This window comes from Chiloscyllium punctatum, chromosome 1 (genome assembly GCF_047496795.1).
Source record: "Chiloscyllium punctatum isolate Juve2018m chromosome 1, sChiPun1.3, whole genome shotgun sequence".
In the NCBI taxonomy this organism is placed as follows: domain Eukaryota; kingdom Metazoa; phylum Chordata; class Chondrichthyes; order Orectolobiformes; family Hemiscylliidae; genus Chiloscyllium; species Chiloscyllium punctatum.
Genome location: NC_092739.1, coordinates 64230022 through 64251116, shown reverse-complemented (window position 1 = coordinate 64251116; position 21095 = coordinate 64230022). Strand labels below are relative to the sequence as shown.

Here is a 21095-nt window from a genome sequence, read left to right as displayed (position 1 = left end):
ATCATTGGAAACAAAAGGCGCGATCAATGTTGGAAACACCTCTTTGATGAAATGTTTCTTTCAGGACCTCGAGATCTCCTTCGGATAATCCAATTTTCGGATAGTGGAGGTTTCTCGTATTCCTCAGCTCCATGGGTCTGACTGTAGTAACAATCTCAAGACACTTTGATTGAAATATAAATCTCTATGAAAATACAGATGGAAGTGTAGCAGGAAGGTAATGTCTGTGATCAGTCTTCAGATTTTTATGAGCTTGTGTTTCTTGTCTGCAGATTTCCAAAAGCGATGGTGTACCTTAGAAGGTGGGTTTCTCAGTTATTATGAAAGTGACAAATCAGCCACACCGAATGGGAGGATTGATATCAACGAAGTGGTCTGTTTAGGAGTGGCCAAGTCTGATTTTACATGGGGCGCTGGGTGAGTAAAAGACTTGAAGTCCAATCCCTGTGTTAAATCCTGAGGAATTAGACTAAGCAGAATTAATTCCTGGAAACTCAATTCTGTTTGACCTGATACTTTAAGGAAAGCTTTTATTAATTGCATGGCAGGGATTCTTACTGTGGTTTGTTACTTTTCATCTAATCAATTAAAGGTCTCTTTTATTTCATCTCAGCAAATTTTGGACAGTGGAGCCACAGTGTATTTTTAAAAATTTTGTACAAAGTAACTTCTGCCTGACAGTTAGCAATCAATTAGAGTGAACATATTTTGTTTCTAACTTCTAATTGTGAACGCAGCATTTTCACTGTGTGACCTGGCTTCTCAAGGATAATTTTGGAGTATTTCTTAAGCTAAGAATATCTTGAGTCGTGGTTATGTTTGTTGTTATGGAGCCAGCCTAGGACTTACTGATGTGACCTGCCAGGGAATGCCAGCAACTCGAAATCTCTACAACACAGATTAAGTGAAATTCTTGTTTGTAAATTAAAAAAAAATTCCATGTAAACATAAGCTAACATGGAGAAAAGGCCTTGTTAATTTAAAAAAAAGTTTATGTGCTTTAAATTGTCAGTCAATGTGGATGTCGTAATTTGTTAACCAAGTGCATGCATGTGATTACTTAGGGCATTTTCATTAGCATCCTATTGGGAACTGAAATCATCCAACAATAACACCGTTTCTGTAGTATAGTGGTCATCAAGTTCACCTCGTGTGTGAAAGATCCCCAGTTCAGAAACAGCCGCGTCCCCTTGTTGCGGGTTCATTTCTGTAATGTAGTGGTTATCATGTTCGCCTAACACCTGAAAGGTCCCCAGTTTGAAACTGGACAAAAACAGCCTTGCTCCCAACGTTAGTCTTTGGGTGGCACAGTGGCTCAGTGATTAGCACTGCTGCCTCACAGCACCAGGGATCCAGGTTCGATTCCAGCGTCAGGCGACTGTCTGTGTGGAGTTCGCACATTCTCCCCGTGTCTGCGTGGGTTCCTTCCAGGTCCTGTGGTTTCCTCCCACAGTCCAAAGATGTGCAGGTCAGATGAATTGGCCATGCTAAATTGCCCATAGTGTTAGGTGCATTAGTCAGAGGGAATTGGGTCTGGCTGGGTTACTGTTCAGACGGTTGTTGGCCCAAATGGCCTGTTTCCACAGTCTAGGGTATCTGTAGGGAATCTCATAACCAGTACTTGGAATAAGCCAACTGCTCTTGTTTTGTGATAGGAAAATCATGTATGTTATACTCCATTGATGCAATTTTGGTATGTGCTGCCTTTAATGGGCCTTCAGGTTGGGAGATAGCAAATGTTACCCACAATTTAGGAAGGGAGTGAGAGGAAACAAGACCTGTCAGCCTTAGATCAGCTTTAAAGAAAACACCTAGATAATAAAATATGATTATGCATGGCATGGCATGAATGGGAAATTATGCTGGATGAACTTGTTGGAATCTTTTGAGGATGTTACTAACAATATTGATAAAGGTGAGTCAAAGGAAATAGCATACCTAGATTTTTCAGATTAATTAAGTCCCCCAGAAGAGGCTGGATAGAAACATTAAAGCACATGGGATATGAGGTAATATACTAACATAAATTAGTGATGCATAACAGAAAACACTATGTCATTCTTTCATTGGCAGACTGTAAACAGTGGAGTACTCCAAGGATCAGTACTTGAGACCCAGCTATTCGTAATGTATATCAATAATATGGAGTTGGGGACAAAATTAATACAAAACATTTTTGAAAAACTGTAATTAGCCTCAATTAAGCATAAGTGTTTTAGCATCACAGTCACTAATCACTGCAGAGATTCTTTGTTAGGTAAGTCATTTTAGTGTGTCTGGCATTAAATAAGACTACTGAGAGTGAATTAATTTCACTTAGAGTGCTTCTAGTTGCTACTCCATCCTTGAGTCAAATCTCAAATTGAGTGCCGATTCCGTAAGTGAAAAGGTCATCTACTGGATTGAATTCAGACTGTTCCATTGGGAACCCTGACCGTTGTACCCACTTCATCACGGAAGAGATCCTCCGCAGCTTCCTGGCCACAATAAAGACCACTCCAGATAAGTTTGAGGGCAGAAGGGCTAATGTGGAATGTCACTTGGAACCATTAGTGAGCAATTGACACCCATTATCCATGATGTTTCCAGGCACTTAGAAGACTGCCCAGCAAACTTTTATCACGATAGCCTACGGCTTCTTGGCTGGAGATGGGACTATTTCTGCTGTTACAGTTTTGATCTCATCCCACCAAAGTTTCTGTCAGCTATGCCATCTTTCCTCCCTCAACTTGTGACACTTAACACAATCTAAGTGTTTCATTAAATTTCTTTGAATTAGAAGATTTGAGAACAGCAACTGGAGAGATTGGATGTTTGACTTCAGCATGAAGTAGCCTTTATTAAACATTAATGACAATGCCCTTGAAGGGGTCACAAAGAAAATCAGTGATAGGAAGTGGACATGCCATGTAGACTAGGGAATGGACAAATGATTGATCTGATTGAAATTTGACCTTAGGGTTTTATGAATTGACCACTAAATTGCTTTAAAAACATAGAGTAGGTAGGAAAAATTCTTTAGTTACAAGTTTCTCATTAATGTTCTGCAAGGTGGCAAATAAAATTAAATTCTCAGTAATATCTTATATAAAATGAAAATTCCAACTCCCTTAGAAGGTGGTAATTAAATAGGCTGAGGGTGTATCAGTTGTGTGTTTTAAAATGTCTGCAATATGTGAAAAAAAGTCAAGTTTGAATGGAAGGTAATTAAATTTCCCATAGTAGAGGAAGACATGGAAGATCTGGTAATTCTGTATTCGTCTTGCTGCATTCAACTTTTGAGATAATGTTGTTTGGCAGGAGTATAGTAAGATAATATTGAACACGGTTGAGAAATGCTAACAAAGCAATCTTTATCCAATATTCCACTTCATTTATAACCTTAACAATATTAGATCAGCAGAAACCATGGGTAGACTTTGTATCTTCAGTGCTGGAGAGCACTGCTGCATCTTTAAATAATCCACCTGAGTTTCACCAGCGTCCTGTCCTCTGAAAATATTAACACAGCAGCGAAGGTGAAAATCTCTTCGAGCTGCTTACAAATGTGATAACATAACCCAAAATGATGAATATTTATAATGCTTCCTTTTTAATTATGGAGAAACATTAGAAAAACAAATGTTCCTTGCTTTTATGCAACTCCCGAGGATGTTATGATATCAAAGGTGTACAACTGCATTTGATTCTTAATGAAATTAATAGAAACCCGTTCTTTCAAAATCTAATCAATTTTTGAGGGATTAATTCTCCATTGAAAAGCTGCATTATCCTAAGATGATGCCTTTCATTCATATACATTATTTGTGTTTCTTACAGCAGTATATGAGGTTGTTAAGCACTTGCGTATGTGTCGAGAGTGTGGTGCTGGAAAAGCACAGCTGATCAGGCAGCATGTGAGAAGCAGGGGAAATCAACGTTTCGGGCATAAGCCCTTCAATAGGAATGAGACTTTCTTCTGTATGTCTGTTTTCATTTTGAATTACACATTTCAAGTTCAGCATTGCTCTGTAGACTATCTTGGAAATATTTCACACAACTTTCTTGCTTTCATCTGGAATTCCCGACCGAAATCCTTATGTATGTCTATCCTAATTTTCCCCATTTAAGATGCCCATTATGAACTATTGTAGTGATGTGAAATCTACAATCTTGAGTGATCAATAAAAGGCTTTCTTGTGCACAACTCTACAGAGGATGGTAAATGTGAACAAACTACTTGGGCCTGAAAGACCCAGGCTTCGATTCCACATGGTCTGACATCATAATGACCTAGCTCCTTTAAAACAAGCTTATTAGATATTTTTTAGAGTAAAGGTACAATTGCCTTGACTCAATATCCACTCCAATGTCTTTTTTCTTATGATTAAAGTTTAACCATCGACATTTAACACTTTTACACTACTTTCCCCCACCTACTTCATCCGCTATAAGCCCCTCTCATTTGAGGAATTCATCTCCAATGGATTCTTGCTTCCCTTAGATGTGTAAAACAAATGAGCTCTCTTGTCCTTTCCTTTCAAGGGCAAACATACTGATGGGGTGGATTGAGCGTTTCTTATAATGGCTGGTCATTGAATTGAAAGTCTCTCTCTAGCATATTCTTAATTTGCTGATGAGTTTTTCACACAGTCTGAAGCTGCCAGTTTTATAAATTAATAATTTCTTTATGTTTAAAATTAACATGAGCCAGCTTGGACTTGAAGATCTCTTTCTCTGTGGATATCTTCCTACTAGCTACTAGAAGATTATCCGCTTATCCGCTATCCACCTTTACTGAGGTCAGAAGTGATTATTGCATATTTTTCTGCACCAACTATTCAGAGATATTTAAGCAGTCCTTGAACATGTTCAGCAAGACCCAGAAAACATGGAGACGTGGGCTAACATTTGTGCTACACAAAGGCCAAACAGTGACTGTCTCTTACAAGAGAGAACCTGACATTGAATCTTGAAGCTTAAAGGTACTGCCATCATTGAATTCCTCACTATCTACATTACAGGAGTTGCCATTGACCAGAAAATGAAGTGGATCAGCCTTAAGAATACGGTGGTACAAGTACAGGTCAAAGGTTGAGAATTTTGTGATGAGAAACTCTTCTCCTGACTCCCCAGAGCCTGATCATCGTCAACAAGGTACAAGTCAGGAGTGAGATGAAGACCCTTCACTTGGGTGAAAATCCTGGAATTCCCTCCCTAAGATCATTGTGGGTCAACCTACAGCATACATGCACCCCAACAGTTCAGGAAGGCATCTTATCATCGCTTTCTCATCTAGTGATAGACAATAAATGCTGACCAGCCAGTGATGCCCATGTTCCACAAGTGAATAACTTAATAAAACCATGTCTCAGGGAATACAGCTCTGACAATACTCAAATTTAGCACCAACTTCAGCAGCCCATTTGATTGTCTTCTCATTGAACACCTGCAACATTCATTCCATCCACACTGATGGACAATAGCAGGATGCTGCATCATAGACAAGTTACACTGCAACAAGGCTCCTTAGCACCTTTCAAACCAGTGATCTTCACTATCTATAAGGCCATGGGCAGTAGATATGTAAGAACACCATTACATGCATGTTTCCTCTCAAGTGATACATCATACTGACTTGGAAATATATTGCTGTCCCTTCACTATCACTGATCAAGATGCTCCAAGTGTCTCTCTCTAGTCACTGCAGTGTATCTACACCACGTGGATTGTAGTAGTTCAAGCGGATAGCTTGCCATCATCACCTTTACAGCAATCAAGGATGGGCAACAAAGACTGGGTTAACCAACAATTTTGCACCTTGTGTATAAATAAAGAAAAAGTAAGATTTTCCTATAAATGAGTCAAGCTCACAATTATGATTTGAAAGAGTTATTACATACAGTTTGCTGCGCCTGTGGAGATCTGGCTCCTGTTTAAAGATTCAGTGGTATTGAATTTATTTAGAAACTCTTAAGATGTCTTCCCTGCTCAATTTAAGATTGCTGTCGAACATCCATAATTCTTGATGTTTCGGATTCTGTCATCACCTAACTTACATGGATGTTTTTGAAGTTTCACCTGCTTTTGTTATTGATTGAACTTGCACAAAATTATTTCCTATCATTCCTACAGTATACAGTGGTCTGGCTGTATACAGTGGGATCAACTTCTTTATCTAACTCTGACTACAATTGGTGTATTCCATAGGCAGGTTCTGTACAATAAATAGACAGCATTGTTGCTTTTCATTGTAGTTTAGTGACGGAGTTAGTCCTGTCTTTCCTGTCCTTATCCTATCTATTGGGCCACTGTCATCTCGTAAATGCTATCTTTCTCATTGGCAACCATACCTATTATGGTTGACTGATATTTTTTCCTGTCGCTAACTGTGTACTCTGTTGTGAGTGTTTTTCCAGACATTCTTCAGTTACTGCTCAGAATTTAGTCTATGCTGAGGTGTGTCACAAAGCCAGTTGCTATCTGTATCATACCAACTTAGAGGTTCACTCTGGAGTTTGTGGTGGTATTGGTGGAGCTACCTGAAATCTTTCATTAACAACAAAGCTAATTAAATCTTTCTAATGTTGTAACCAAGTCCTGTGGAATTCATTCACCTTTGGGCTGGATCAGCATCATGGTTTACATTGGTGGTCTTTACTTCAACTCTGATTCTGTGGGTCTGGTCACCATTGTCACCATGTGGTAATGAGCAACCTATTTTGAGCAAACAACAACGGCTCTATTGAGCATAATTTTCCACTGACAATGGTAAAAGAACATCATATCTGGAGGCCTCATGACCCAAACTCCAGTTCCATGTGATCTGGCATCACTGATCTAAGACCATTTGCACATGCTCAGCAGCTATGCTTACAATAATGGTATAATTAACTTTATATTATACTTATCATTTTGACTAAGCCTTTAGCCATTTGCCCTAATACTTGCCCAGCTGTACCTTCAGCGAACACATAAGAAATTGGAGAGGGAGCTACCTGAAATCTTTCATTATCAACAAAGCTAATTAAATCTTTCTAATGTTGTAACCAAGTCCTGTGAATTGCTACTGGTCATTGTTATGATCCCAGCTAATAGTAATACTGAACAAGTCACATCCCAGATTGAAACCTGGCTAGATAGATTACTAATTTTATTTTTGATTGTTGATTACCATGTTGCTTAGTCATTTAACCAAAGGCTCGAATGTTCTTGGAAATGATGTACATAGCTCACTGTTCCAAATGACTTTCTGACCTATTTTTGAGGGGAAAAAAACCCTTTATTGAAGGAACACATTTATTTTACCTCTGCTTAAAAATCCAAATTCCCAAAGCAGTAATATAGATCGTTGTCATGCTTGATTAGTTTAGCTAGCTGAACTCTTCATCACTCACAAAGGAAAGGACCCTTCCTTTCCGGTCATTACTGCCTCCACTATAACTCCAGGGGAGAATTACTCGACAAGCAATAATGGTCTTTTTAGTGTTTCTTTCAGATTCTTGCGAGGTTTATTTCAGCCATTCTGATGCTTGCTGGTGTCCTTTTAAGTAGAGGCCCTCCATTTTCAGAGTATGTATCATCAGTATTTCTACATCTGTAATTGGTCAGGAAACTTGGAAATAGAGCACCAATACAGTGTTGGGTTATTGCAACACAACAAATCCACACAAATGGTTTCCTGAGCTGCTACCAGACACCCCATTGTGAGGAAATCTTTTAAAGAAAACTTTTACCTGTGGTATCCATGTGAAGTACAGTAACCTGCAATTCTTAAAGTGAAACTGATTACATCCTGATAGTTCTATCTATTTTCACAGACATCCGGTTGCTCTCTCAAGTTCCTGTCCCATTTGTCTTATGCTGCTGCACTGCGATACAAGATGCTTTTATCATTGTCATTTTATTTTGAAAATTATTGGTTGCTGTTTCTTTTTCTGTTGGTTACATTTACAAACTGTATGTTGTAGATTATAGAAACAGTATGGAGGAATGAATTACACATCAGATTTATGTACTAGTTACTTTTGGCAATATACTGGTGGTATTTAAGAAATTGCCTTTAAAGTAGCATTGCAGTACTCAATGCCATTAAAGGTAGCTCCTACCCGTATGATTCATTTCTAGTGCATGGTATTATTAATGATTCCTCTGTGCCTAATTCTAAGAGAGGCAATTAAGGAAATCTCCAAACTTTACATGTACCTTTTTCTGCACTGGAATCCATCAAGGTAATAAGCTTCTAATAATGAAGGTCAGTGTTCTTGCGCTTGTTCAAGTCAGCATTATCCTTGGGCCATAATACAGCAAGTACAAGTGACAACCCTGGAAACTTAAGTATTTTTGTAATCAACTAGTGTATTAATTATTGAAAGCTTTGATGAAATATTCAGATATGTTTAATCATTGTATAAATTGCACCAGTTCGTGTCTAAATGTGCATTCAGCAACTTGCATAACAGCATGTTGGCATTAGTCCCAGATCATTCAGCATCTATTTGTCCTAACTGTTAAACCCTGAAATACTTTGGTTATCTGAGCAATGTAACTACATGTATAGGGGGTATTACATAGGAATTGAATACTAAACCAATGCAATGTGATGTGATCCAAAGCAATAATTAATTTTCCATTTATTTTAACTCTATTTTGCATGTGCGCAAGATTATATGTGTACTTAGTATCACACTGCAGCAGATGGAAGACTTGTTATTTTGTAAATGCAATTCTCATGGCAGATTGGGCAGGGCAATAAGTGTTTCTGCTATGAACACCTACATTTGGCTTTTACATAGTTGAATGTCATGTAAAATATAATTCTGATGAAGTGTATATGTTGGAAATCTGAGAATTCTTCTATAAGAAGGTAGAATAGAAAAGTAAAATAATGTTGTACCAAATTTTCAGATATCCAGAACAGTGTCTCAACATGCACAAGCTTTGGCAGCTCACACACATGCTATTATTACCTGGGAAATTTAAAATACCAATTGACTGATTTGCACTATCCAGAAACCTTCTACAAATATTTTCAACACTGTTCAGAGAAGATGACTTGGACGAGATATGCCCTAATATATATAGTTACCAAGCATTAGTTAAATTGCTTAGATAACCAAGCATCAGTGTGGATGTTTAACTTGAAAATGTCACAGTTTTGTCTTTCATGTAACTGATTCACCAGTGTAACTGAAGTGAGCACCTCCAATGACCATACTGCCATATCTCTCACTCAGTCAGTCACTCTCAAATTAGGTGTCCAAACATCTATTTGGCACTTCCCAATGCAGCCTCACTTTCCAAATCTCTTCCCTCTTTGATTCTGATTGCTCGCTCCTCTTGTAATTGCTACCTTTTGTTCTCCAGATATTGATTACCCCTGCATCAAATCCAGAACCACAAAGAATAAGCTGCACTTAGACTCCCATCAAGTGTCTGCAGTTTGCTCGTCTGGAGTAAAAGTGAGATGGCTTAAATAGCCCAGCAATCATTCGCAAAGAATGTTCTTGCTGGCCTGAAACAATTTCGTTACATCCTGTTTTGGGAACTCTGGCATAAGAAGAAAATTGTTGTCATGCAAACGCGATTCTTAAAGTTGGTACCAGGAATGAGAAGCTTTAATTATGTGTGAATATGAAAGAAACAGGCTTTTTTATTGTTATAAAGCAAATATGAAAATCATAACACGTGAAGGTGTGTAAAGCATGGTATAAAAGGAAGCAAATCTATTTCCACCAGACAGTGAGTGGTAGACAACGTAAAATTAACATCACCAGCAAAGGAATAAATGGATGAATTGGGTGGATAACTTCCATGTGGTGAATGGTTAGGATATATGTTGTCCTATGAAAACCAATTGAAGAAGCAGAATCTATAATAGCTGTTAAGAGGGAGGTGGATTTATATCATTTTAATATTTTATAAAGCAACATTTTAAAGGGCGTAGATGAAGGACACTGGAATAAGTGGAACACCCTTTGAGACTTAACTCCCATTCACTGAGCTGAATGGTCTCCATTAGTGCTGTAAACTTTTCTTTAAAAATCTATCCAAGTTCTGATGTCAAGTGAGTCGTTTAGAAAAATAGGATACATTGGTTGAAAGAAGGAAAAATCAAAAATTGAATTTTCTTACACATTAACTTAGTTTCAAAAACTTTAAAGAAAGCTCAGGGAAGAGATTGTTCAATTTTGAAGACAAAGTAGAGTCTTGGAAGTAACCAAAGACCATAAAGATAAAAACTGTTTTTGATGTTGATTATTTACTGAAGTACAGATTTACACTGCAAAATCAGATCTTGATGATATAATTCACAAAGAAAATGAAAATTCTCATCATTTAATCAAGATTTGAGCTTTCCGAAAACAATTTTTTGTTGTTAGCTGGAAGAAATTTGCAAGAATATCATTTCATAATGATAAACCACTGCTTTTAACATCAGTTTGATATAAAAGATGGGTAATCAGGTAGCAAGCTTCTATCCATGCATTTAATTATTTATGGAAGACATCTCTGTAATGTAACAGCAATTTCTGATACCTAGCAGCTTTTTATCCTTGGACACTGACAGCTTATTATAGTGCTTAAAGAAATTTACATAAACACTATTGAATACTGTACCCTTTTAACATCTGCTTTTTAGCAAGTAAGTAAAATATGAAAAGGTTACTTTAAAATGAGAATTGCATTCACAAAGCAGAGATTAATTAGTGTTCTCCAGCCCTGCTTATTAGCAGAATCAATGGTGTTGCAGTTTAATCAAGGAGAAATAACTCTCTGACGCTTGTGTTGATTTTTGCATTAATCCTTTGAGAATATTGTATCTTTTCAAACATTTTGCATTAAAATTATAGGTGAGAGTTTCTGAGTGACCTGAGTATTGTAATCTATTATTAAATATTGACATCAATACATGGATGGCATGGTGGCACAGTCGTCAGCACTGCTGCCTCTGTACCAGGGACCCAGGTTTGATTCCATCTTCGGGTGACTGTCTGTGTGGAGTTTGCACATTTTCTCTGCGTCTGTGTGGGTTTCCTCTGGGTGGTCCTGGTTCCTTCCACAGTCCAAAACTGCCCATAGTGTCTAGGGATGTGCAGGCTGGGTGGGTTAGGCAAGGGAAATGCAGGGTTGTAGGGGTAGGGTAGAGGGATGCTCTGGGTGGGATGCTGTTCAGAGGGTGAAAGTGGACTCCATGGGCCATGTAGTCTGCTTCCACACTCAGGGATTCTATGATATATGGATTGTTCATTCACTGGAAAAGAATTTTGCCCTTACATGTAAGGTCTGGAGGTGTCATAATTTTGCACTCTTTTGAGATTAGTAGAATGTGAAGCAGTTGGATCCTTCTAAAGGCAGGTCATTCAATCCAGTAGATTACTGTTTAAAATAAAATGTTTGTCACAATAATGTTTTGAATGGAATCACCAACAGTTTAGGGTATGCCTCAGTGTATCAAGAGTTTGACCACATAACTTATAATTGGAATGCTTACTTGTTTGTCCTGTGCCTTTGTTGATGAACTTTATTCATTATCAGATGGAATAAAAGATACAATCACTGTGCCTAGATCCATCAAACTTGAGTTAAGCAAAATATCTTAACCACTAAGCCGGTTTTAAATTGTCCTTCCTTTCAAGTATTACAAGGAGATATACAAATGATATCGTTGTGTGTATATCTGTTCATCATGTACATATATTATATAAATATAAACAGCTTAAGAAATGAGCAGATATGTAGTAGATGCACTGTAATGCAGAAAAACATGAAAGCAAAATAAAGAAAACGTATAAACACTCACTGGTTAGATATTTTGTGATGCTGTTACCTTGGCTTTCTGGAATGCATCAAACTATTCAATTTTGCATAGTGTTCCAATCCTTGACCTCAGCAATGAATTATACAAGGATAAAATCATCTTGTTTCAAGGTTATAATGAAATGCTCTTTGAACGCATCCTGTTACTCAATAATAGCAGCTTCACATTGATTCAGAATTCTTAGTCAACAGTCAATGCTGCAGCGTATACGTTCTTTCCTCACTTGCTAATTAAATCATTTTTTCCTCAATTTTGCAAGTTGCACAAAGTGTAGAAAATGTTGAAAAAACATAGCAGATCAGTTTGCATCAGCAGGAGAAAATATTTATTGAGTCTACATGTGAACATAAAGAAAAAGGAATTTCTGAAAATAAAAATTGAAATGCACTGAATGCTAGAACTTTGAAATAAAAGCTGAACGTTCTGGCAATTCTGACTGTATTTGCATAAAGAGAAACTGTTAATATTTCAGGTGAATCACCTTTTGACAGAGCTCCTCTGTTTTGCTGACTGTACAGTCATGAAGATGGCCAGCTCATTTTAATAACACTGGCAGCTGAGCCACACAAGACCAGTGCAAAAGGGGAAAGGCTAGTTAAAAGTTAGAATGCAGCCTTTACAAAGTCACAAATGACTGACGACTGCAGAAGTAAACTGGCAGCTGAGCAGTTGGTGGGTTGAAAACCAAGTAGCACTGGTGAATATTTTGTGATTTTTATGCCACATTTGGAGAACATCTGCCACTGGAGAATATGGCTGAGTCATCAAAAGAAAGAAACAGGCCTGTGGCTAACTGGCAGAGGGGTAAGAAAATTGAGATCAACCTGCATGTTCTTCTGGATGAACTGAGACAATGGACAAAAAACCCACAAGACAACATGTGGTGTGGTGTGTGGAGGGTGATGGCCATGGAGCTGAATGCCAATTGTCTCCCCTTACCAAAACCACAGGTCACTTGTGGGAAAAATGCTTGTTGACCTGACGAGGCAATATATGAGCTCCTCGCGCTCTATATTCTTCCTTGTGCTGTAAGGCAACAGAGTGTGGAAGCAGGCTGCATGACCCTACTACCCTTTAGTGGTGTTTCTCCTACACACGAACAGTAGGAGCAGGCTTCATCATATGTACTAATCCATTCCCGTATCTCTTTATTCTTTTTCATTTCAACTGTCTATCTAATCTTTTCTTACGTGTTGACATGGTTTCAATCATTACCACTGATAATTTATTCCATACCTTGATGTTCCTCCTTTAGGGAAAAGAAAATTCTTATTTCTGTCAAAGCTATTTTGCATTCAGTCTGATATGCATGTCTACTTTACTTAGATTCTTCAAGCATGGAATATAGTATGTTTCTATTTATGCAGCACCCCGCCATCCCACATTGTAATTCTAAATAGCTGGAAATATTATCAATACTGAATGCTGTTTGTATTCTTCTCTATACAACAAACGTCTTCCCCTCTCACCTCTGAATTTTCTTTCTAGCTAAATTCCCTTTTATAAAGGTGTTGTTCTTACTCTGTATTCACCACACTCCTTTACCAACTCACTCCACGATGAATTGTCCTTTGTTCTATCTGCTTCTGGTTAGGCTCATCCATTATTGTCATAAACAAAGAAGCATCTTTTAGTACTTCTTCCTCATAATGAGGGCAGACATAGAGAGGGCAGTGGTCTCAATTCTACAGGCAATCAGAGAGACTTGAAATGACATTCTTCACAGCTTTGTTAATCAGTTGTGAAAGATGCACTTTCTGTCACTCACAACAGCTATTCTCTGACGCAATTGATAACTTAATAATTCCACCCTAGCAATGCCAAGAACCCTCATTTTAATTCAGGTGATAAACTATCTGAGAATTCTAGATTGAGTGGGAGGTTGCCTATTCATTAAGAGTTAAATTGTACTAACTCTAGCATAGAAAATCAATGAAAATGGCTACTATCTTAATCTGCAAACCTAAAAATTTGTTTGAACCAATTACAAGGCAAAGACATGGCAGTTATATCCTTTAACTGATTTAGCTGCTTAACTGTTGATTGCCATGATACCCTGAGCATATTTATTACTACTATGAGAATCATTTTTTATTTTCCTTGTTCAAAATTTAAGGTACTCGTCTCTGTACTGATCCATATGCATCTTTCTAGTGCCATCTTTTTCTGTCCGTCTGATTTGCAGTGAAATGCATTTGCATTACTGTAAATGGTAAGGCTGACTGTGGTGATAATACAAATGGTGTCAATTGAGTTATATGTGCAAATTATGCTCCATTGGCTTATGCCATACCAGTTGTGTCTTATCATAATGAGCCTCTTCAAATTCATTCCAGACAGGATCTATAGAAGTTATCTTAACTTTGTTTTGCTGCATGAAATGTTGAAAAATGGGCTCCTGTCAAAGGCCTTTTTTTAAAAAAAAAGCATATTGAGTGCAGCTGCAAAAGTTTACTGAAAGTTCATGCAAATTTTATAAGTCAGTTTATGTCATCACCTGATAAGACTTCTGCACAATCTGCTTGAAATCCAGTGCATGAGAACATTAATATGCTTGCTTTCAGCTTGAAGCATTAAGATTTTTGAATTAGACTTCATGCTGCCAAATTGCAAGGCTCTGATGTAGTTCCTCCTCCTTGTTTGCTTCAGGGTGAGCTCTACCTTTGAGATGTATTTGCTGTCAGAACGTGTCTTCTCCTTTGGAACTGACAATGTTGAAATTTTAAAAGACTGGACCCGGGCAATATCCAAGGTGAAAAATAACTTTGAAATACATTTTATGTGTTGATGGTGCCCAAGGCTTTTTAGATATCGTGGGAATTTACCTTTTTGTTCATGAGTCCAGTGATTTTGCATGTTATTGCCATAATCCAAATGCTTCTGTCTCTGTCAATGTCTTTAAAATGATATAGTAAAGTACCAAGTCTATACATAATAAAAAAGGACATCCATTGATTTCTGAGAGTTTTATTTAAAACTAAATTGAATTGAGCCTTTGGCAGTAATGCTATAATAAAGTTTATTGACTAGAATGAAGTAAAACTGTATGACAACCTGCCTTTTCTAACTGGATTTTATTTGTAACCCAGTAATGTAATAGTAAGAGCATCAGTCACAATTCACAAACCACAAACTTTGAGCCCCAGGGTCTCCTGACATTTTAATCTGCTGCCTCAGTTGTGATGGGGGGACATCAGTTAACAATTACCTGGAGCACTGTGCAATGATTGAATTTTCTACAAAGGAAAGCTGGGAAGAACAGTGAATCCATTTCTGCATAGCTATTCACAGCTTTCCCCCTAATGACAATTAATTGACATGTTTTGTTGCTGATAGAGATTGCTGGCCGTATCACTGGACAAATATTGATGTATAAGTATATGTATGACTGTCCACTATCCAGTGCAGTAAGTCCGTTAAAATAATGGTCACAAATGTCACCTGACCATATTAAGTATATATTGGCTGATTTGTCAAAGGTACTTTTTAGGTTGAATTGGCAGAATATAATATGATATGAAATTCATAACATCATAGCTGGTACACAGGTTTCAAACAGGTACTTGCAACCTGCTGGGAAATGTGTTGGGGTCCATTAATGGCAAAGAGGATAAGGTCTTTATTTTAAAGAATATATTCCAAAGTGAATCTGATATTCAATGACTCAAGAGGAACAATTTAACAGGAAAGAAGTGTGTAGAATTACAGACTGGCTACAGAAAGAAGCCATTCAGCACACTGAGTCCATGTCAGCTCTCTCCAAAAACAGCGCTGCAGTCCCAGTCCCTTGACTTTGCCCATTAACCTACAAATCTTTTCTGTTCATGAGTTTACCAATTCCATTCTGAAAGCCATGTTCAAAGTAATGTCCACCATATTCTCAAGCTCTTTATTTGAAGTCCGATGACATGTTGCATAAAAAAACACGTTCTTCATTGTTCTTTTGCCAATCATTTTCAATCACAAGCCTCATAGTTCAGGTATTTGGTTACATTCCTACTGCTTCTTTAAATCTGGCCACTTATTTTTACCTGTTACAATTTCACCTGCCAGATTAGATTCCATTTTACTTCAGACAGACCTATTCCACATCTCAAAGCTATCTGTAGAAAAATCAAGATAATTTTAGTTATAACACATCTGCAGAATGGAATTTGGAAGAGAGCACAGTAGCAATTCTTATTGTTTAAAGACACATTTTGACTTCCATATTCAATGTATAAAAGTATTTTTCTTATAAATGTGAGGTCGATCAACTAAGTTATGTCTATGGAATAAATAACATGTAATTGTATTTTAGTTTTATTTTTGCTGAAATGCTATTGACCACCACAATTCTCCAGCTTTATGATTGGCTTGTGTTTTCTAGTTTCTTGTACCTGCAGTAGCAGAAATCCTGTTGAAGAGAGATTATGAACTTATTGGTCGGCTGTACTACAAGGATGTGCACAACCTAGAACACTGGAAAGCGGGCTGGTTTGCATTAGAAAAATCACAACTCTGCTTCTGTCCTGAGCAGGGACAGATAGTTGAAGAGGATTCTGTCCATTTAAAGAGGCTCCAAGAACTTAGTAAGACTTCAATATTTCATTTACTACAACACAGAGAGAGGCTTCTCAGCCTGTTGTTCGCATTGATTCCTTCGCTGGAATTTTGTTTTATATGCACTCATGGGATGTAGGCATCACTGGCTGGCCAGCTGTTATTGCCCTTTCCTAGTTGCCCTTGAAAATGGTAATGGTGAGCCACTGTCTTGAACCACTACAGTCTGTGTGCTGTAGGTAAACCCACAAGGCCATTAGGGAGGGAATTCCAGGATTTTGACCCGAAAACAGTGATGTATTTCCAAGTCAGGATGATGAGTGAATTGGAGGGGAACTTACATTGTCGTTCGAGGTCATAGTAGTTGAGAGTTCAGAAGGTGCTGTCTAACATGCCTTGATGAATGTTTCCAATACATGGTGTAGATGTTGCACACTGCTTGCAATGTGCATTGGTGGTGGAGGGAGGAAATGTTTGTGGATGTGATGCGAATTAAGTGTTTTGTCCTGGATGGTTTCAAGCGTCTTGAGTGCTATTGGAGTTGTACTCATCCAGGCAAGTGAGGAGTATTTGATCAAACAATCATTTGTTCACAGCCACAATGCCTAAGGCATCCGGTGATACAGTACCTGAAGGCTCAGAGGTATCAGGTGTAAAAAGTTACTTTGCAGCAGTGATGGTGAAAAGCAGGGTTCATCTCTCAGGTAGTGAGAAGATGGCCAAACCAAAGGCAGGCAATTCTTAGCATCAATCCCCCATTTTCATCCATGCCACCGATTTGAGGATTACCACCTGCCATTTGGTAGATTTCATTCTGCCAGTCAGCAAGGCAGCCAGTTTTCTGAATATGGGGCGAAGAGCCCCTTAATTGGTTGTTAGTTAACCATTTCAGCACCTCAGCTGATGAGAGTTTGGAATGGCCTTCCCATTGAGACATAGGTTCCTCTGGTGGTGGGGAGACAATAAGTATCTCCCCAATGCCGATCCACCCAATTATTTTTCCTTCTTGCTATTTTTTGGGAATATTCTGCTTTTTAAAATTAATTATTGGTGGTGAAGTGCCTTCATGAATCATTACAATCCACATGGTGTAACCACGCCCACATAGCAGAGCTATTCACTTGGTGCCATTGCATTATTCTTTCTCTATAGTCCTGGAAATGGTTTCTTTTCAAATATGCACCCTTGACTATCTTTTGAATGTGAATCTATTTCCACCACAATTTTGGGTAGTGCATTTAAAAAAAAAAGAGTCTCTGCATTTAAAACAAAAGCTTCTTATGTCTTCTCTATTTCTTTCACTATTTGTCTTATATCTGTGATGTCTGGTAATCAAGCCTCCTGTCAATGGTAGCAGATTTTCCTTGTTTACTGTACCAAAACCTCTTCATAATATTGAGCACATCTATAAAATCTCCATTTAGTCATTTTTGTTCTGAGGAAAACAATCTCACTTTCTCCAAGTTCTTCACATAGTTTGTTTTCAGGTTCTTAAAATATCGTGAATAGATTTTCAATTTTAGAAATGAATATTACAATTTGCCATCTAACAAACTCTCCTATTAAACACTGTTATCTTTAATAAGGTAAATGATTTCTAATTATAACTAATGTTTTTGGGAAAGAATCTTTTAGCATTTAGTTTTAAGATGCTGTAAATGATCATGTCAGAATAATGCATGACAGAATGAACATTCTTTTGTGAACCAAAAATATAGACCACATTCAGTCTTTACAGTGATCATTATGATCCTACAGTTGACACACTCTAGTTGCCTTTTATCATTCTCCCTGGGGATAGCAAGAAGGGAAAATAATTGGGTAATTTGGTCCTGGACAAAATATTGATCCCTTCTTGCTGCTTCAGAACATTCAGTGTTGGCTGAGAAGGTCCATGGGTGACCTTCTGAACTCGCCACCACCTGGATTGCCTGCCACAAGAGAAATGGGAAACAATCTATCCTGCTGAGCTGGGGAATGGGCCAGTGTGGACAGTGAGAGGGTCAACAGGTTGTCTGTTAAAAATTACTCTCCTCTGACTTCTAACACCCTGCATGGGAAAATTATTTAACTTTCCACCATTGGTTCTCTTGACGACTAAGCCTCCAGCAGCAACCTCTGAGAGTTAAAAATCACTGGCCTTTTATTGACCAGCAGGTCAAGGTGATCAGGGACTTCAGTTTACCAAGAAACTCACCATTCAACTCATAAGCTGATTGGCCCACTATTCACCGAGCTTCCTCCTTCGTGGGAACACTGAATCTATTTACCACTGCATTTGCCTGGCTCCACATTTCCTCTGCAAAATGGACATTCTCAGTCTATGTTTCAGCTTTGAATCAAAATATACATTTTGAAATGTTTGACTTCAAAATGAATATGTTTTGGAAATAAATTTCATTATCATAACAGAAATTGAGTTCATTTGAGAGGTTCTGAATTGTTAATGGACATTATCACTGACCTTGAGCTGCTTAGTGAATATATAATTGGTAGATGAAAGGTGAAAGGTAGACTGAGCAGTCATACTCATTAGACAGGTGGTGAATATTAACATAGCTTCATATCGGATGATTTCTAAACATGAATAAATGCACTTTTCCTTTGCTTTCATGCTAGGACTTGGTTTTCTTCAAATAAGAAAAGTAGAATTTGTATTTATATTGCACCTTCCCCTCCCTCAAGATTCTCAAAGCAGAAAACAGCTCATAAATGAATTTTGAAATTTAATCCTTATTATTCGGTAAGTAAACATTGACAATTTTCACACATGATCTCTCAACCAATAAAATAACAACAAGTCACTCTGTTTTGGCAATGTAAGTAAAATAATAGCTGTAACAACTAAGAGTTAGTCTTGATTATCTGCTACAAGGCATGGAGTAGCCTTTGGCCTTACAGTTCTGGAGAAGGTGCTATCGCAAAGACAAATTTGACATTGATGGGTTAAGTTTGAATGAGTGAATGTATCTATCTTTTATCCATTGCTTCAGGGACAATACAAACTCTAAGTTCACCTACAGGAGTTTCCCTCAACTCATTCCTTGGATGAAAGGCTAATCTTATAAGGGAAGGATGAACAGGTTGGCTTTATATCCATTGGAGTTTAGAAGAATGAGAGGTGATCTTATGAACATACAGGATTCTGTGGGAACTTGATAGTTGGATAGAGGATGTCATTTCAGAAAAATAGTTCTTTTTAAGGTAGAGATGAGAATTGATTTCTCTCAAAGGGTCATCAGGATATGGAATTCTTTTTGTCAGAAGGCAATGGAGGCTGGGTCTATAAATTTATTCAAGACTGAGTTAGATTTTCTTTATTGACAACAGAGTTAAAGGATCATGGAATATAGAGAGGGAAGTGGAGCTAAGACCACAAACAGATCAGCCATGGATAAACTGAAAGATGGAGCAGGCTGAGAGGGCCTACTGGCCTATTCCTGCTCCTAACCCTATATTCTTTCTCTTGATATCTGGATAATGCACAATGTTAAGTCATTCTGGTCCAGTTATAACTTGGTTTGTATTTACCAGGATCCATTCTCTACAATGTTAAGGACATAACCTTCCTCTTGCTGCCCCGATCAGCCTGGGACCAACCTTTAATGCAGGAAGTCCAAATGCACTTATGCTGACAGCATCGCTGTTTTGTGCTCATAGTGTTGTCTTTTATCTGTTCCACTGTTTGATGAAGAATCAATTATAGAGGTGATAATTGCAGGAATTATTTTGTTAGTTACATGATCCAAGAATGATTTTCTTCTCACAAATAGTAATCAACACTTGGAATAGATATCCTAATTTTTGTCATTTAGGTTGGTTGTTATGCTCCGGAGGTAGGGTGTACTCTTCTTCACTGAATGCTTATCTGCCATTAATCTTAGATTTCTTAAATGCTTGTGCTGTTGATAAGCATTGACTTAGCATAGTACAGTTCCTTAAGGACTTCGCTGTTTCTATGTAGTGACTCTTCTTCCTGGATGGGCTAATACAATGAATGTCAATAATCAGTCTGACTACCAGAGTGTTATTATGGCTGAGGCTGAGAAGAGTTGCATTTGTAGGGTGTGTGTCTACATGCATTTCTAGCCGAGGTTAACATTTAATGATTTGGAATGGACACCATCAACTGTCATCCTTGACTCGGTGGGTAACATAGGTATCACTTTACCAGCCTCACTTCAGAACTATGACCAAAAGTATTTAGACTACTAGTAGACCTGGGTTTGAGTCTCACCTCAGGATATGATAGTCATAAAAGGTTACCTCATAAAAGGACCATTGCGGTGCAACAGTAATGTCCTTCCCTCTGGGTTAGGAGGTCTGAGTTCAAGTCTCACCATCCTTGGGAGTGTCACATAACAAGTCCAAATGGGTTGCTTGAAAATCATCCATACTGCTGGAATGCTGCAGTGCTGTCTTTTAGAGACATAGAAACATAGAAAATAGATGCAGGAGTAGATCATCCGGCCCTTCGAGCCTGCACCACCATTCAATTCTATGCGTATGTGAGAAACCTGAGAATGACGAGAACAAGGGTAGGTCCGATCAAGGACAGTAGTGGGAGACTGTGTATTGAGTCGGAAGAGGTAGGAGAGGTCTTGAACAAGTACTTCTCTTCAGTATTTACGAACGAGAGGGACCGTATTGTTGAAGAGGAGAGTGTGAAACGGACTGATAAGCTAGAAGAGATACCTGTTAGGAAGGAAGATGTGTTGGACATTTTGAACAACTTGAGGATAGACAAGTCCCC

General features: G+C 38.0%; 1 protein-coding gene across 7 annotated transcripts in view; it reads left to right on the top strand.

The window, feature by feature from the left end:
* arap2 (ArfGAP with RhoGAP domain, ankyrin repeat and PH domain 2) overlaps positions 1-21095 on the top strand; it is a 320143-nt gene that overhangs the window by 202488 nt on the left and 96560 nt on the right. For all 7 annotated transcript variants that reach the window (XM_072566652.1, XM_072566631.1, XM_072566592.1 and 4 more), the window contains 3 exons: positions 273-417; positions 14450-14552; positions 16170-16371. In XM_072566652.1, the coding sequence (XP_072422753.1) occupies positions 273-417; positions 14450-14552; positions 16170-16371 (450 nt within the window). The remainder of the gene's footprint in view (positions 1-272; positions 418-14449; positions 14553-16169; positions 16372-21095) is intronic.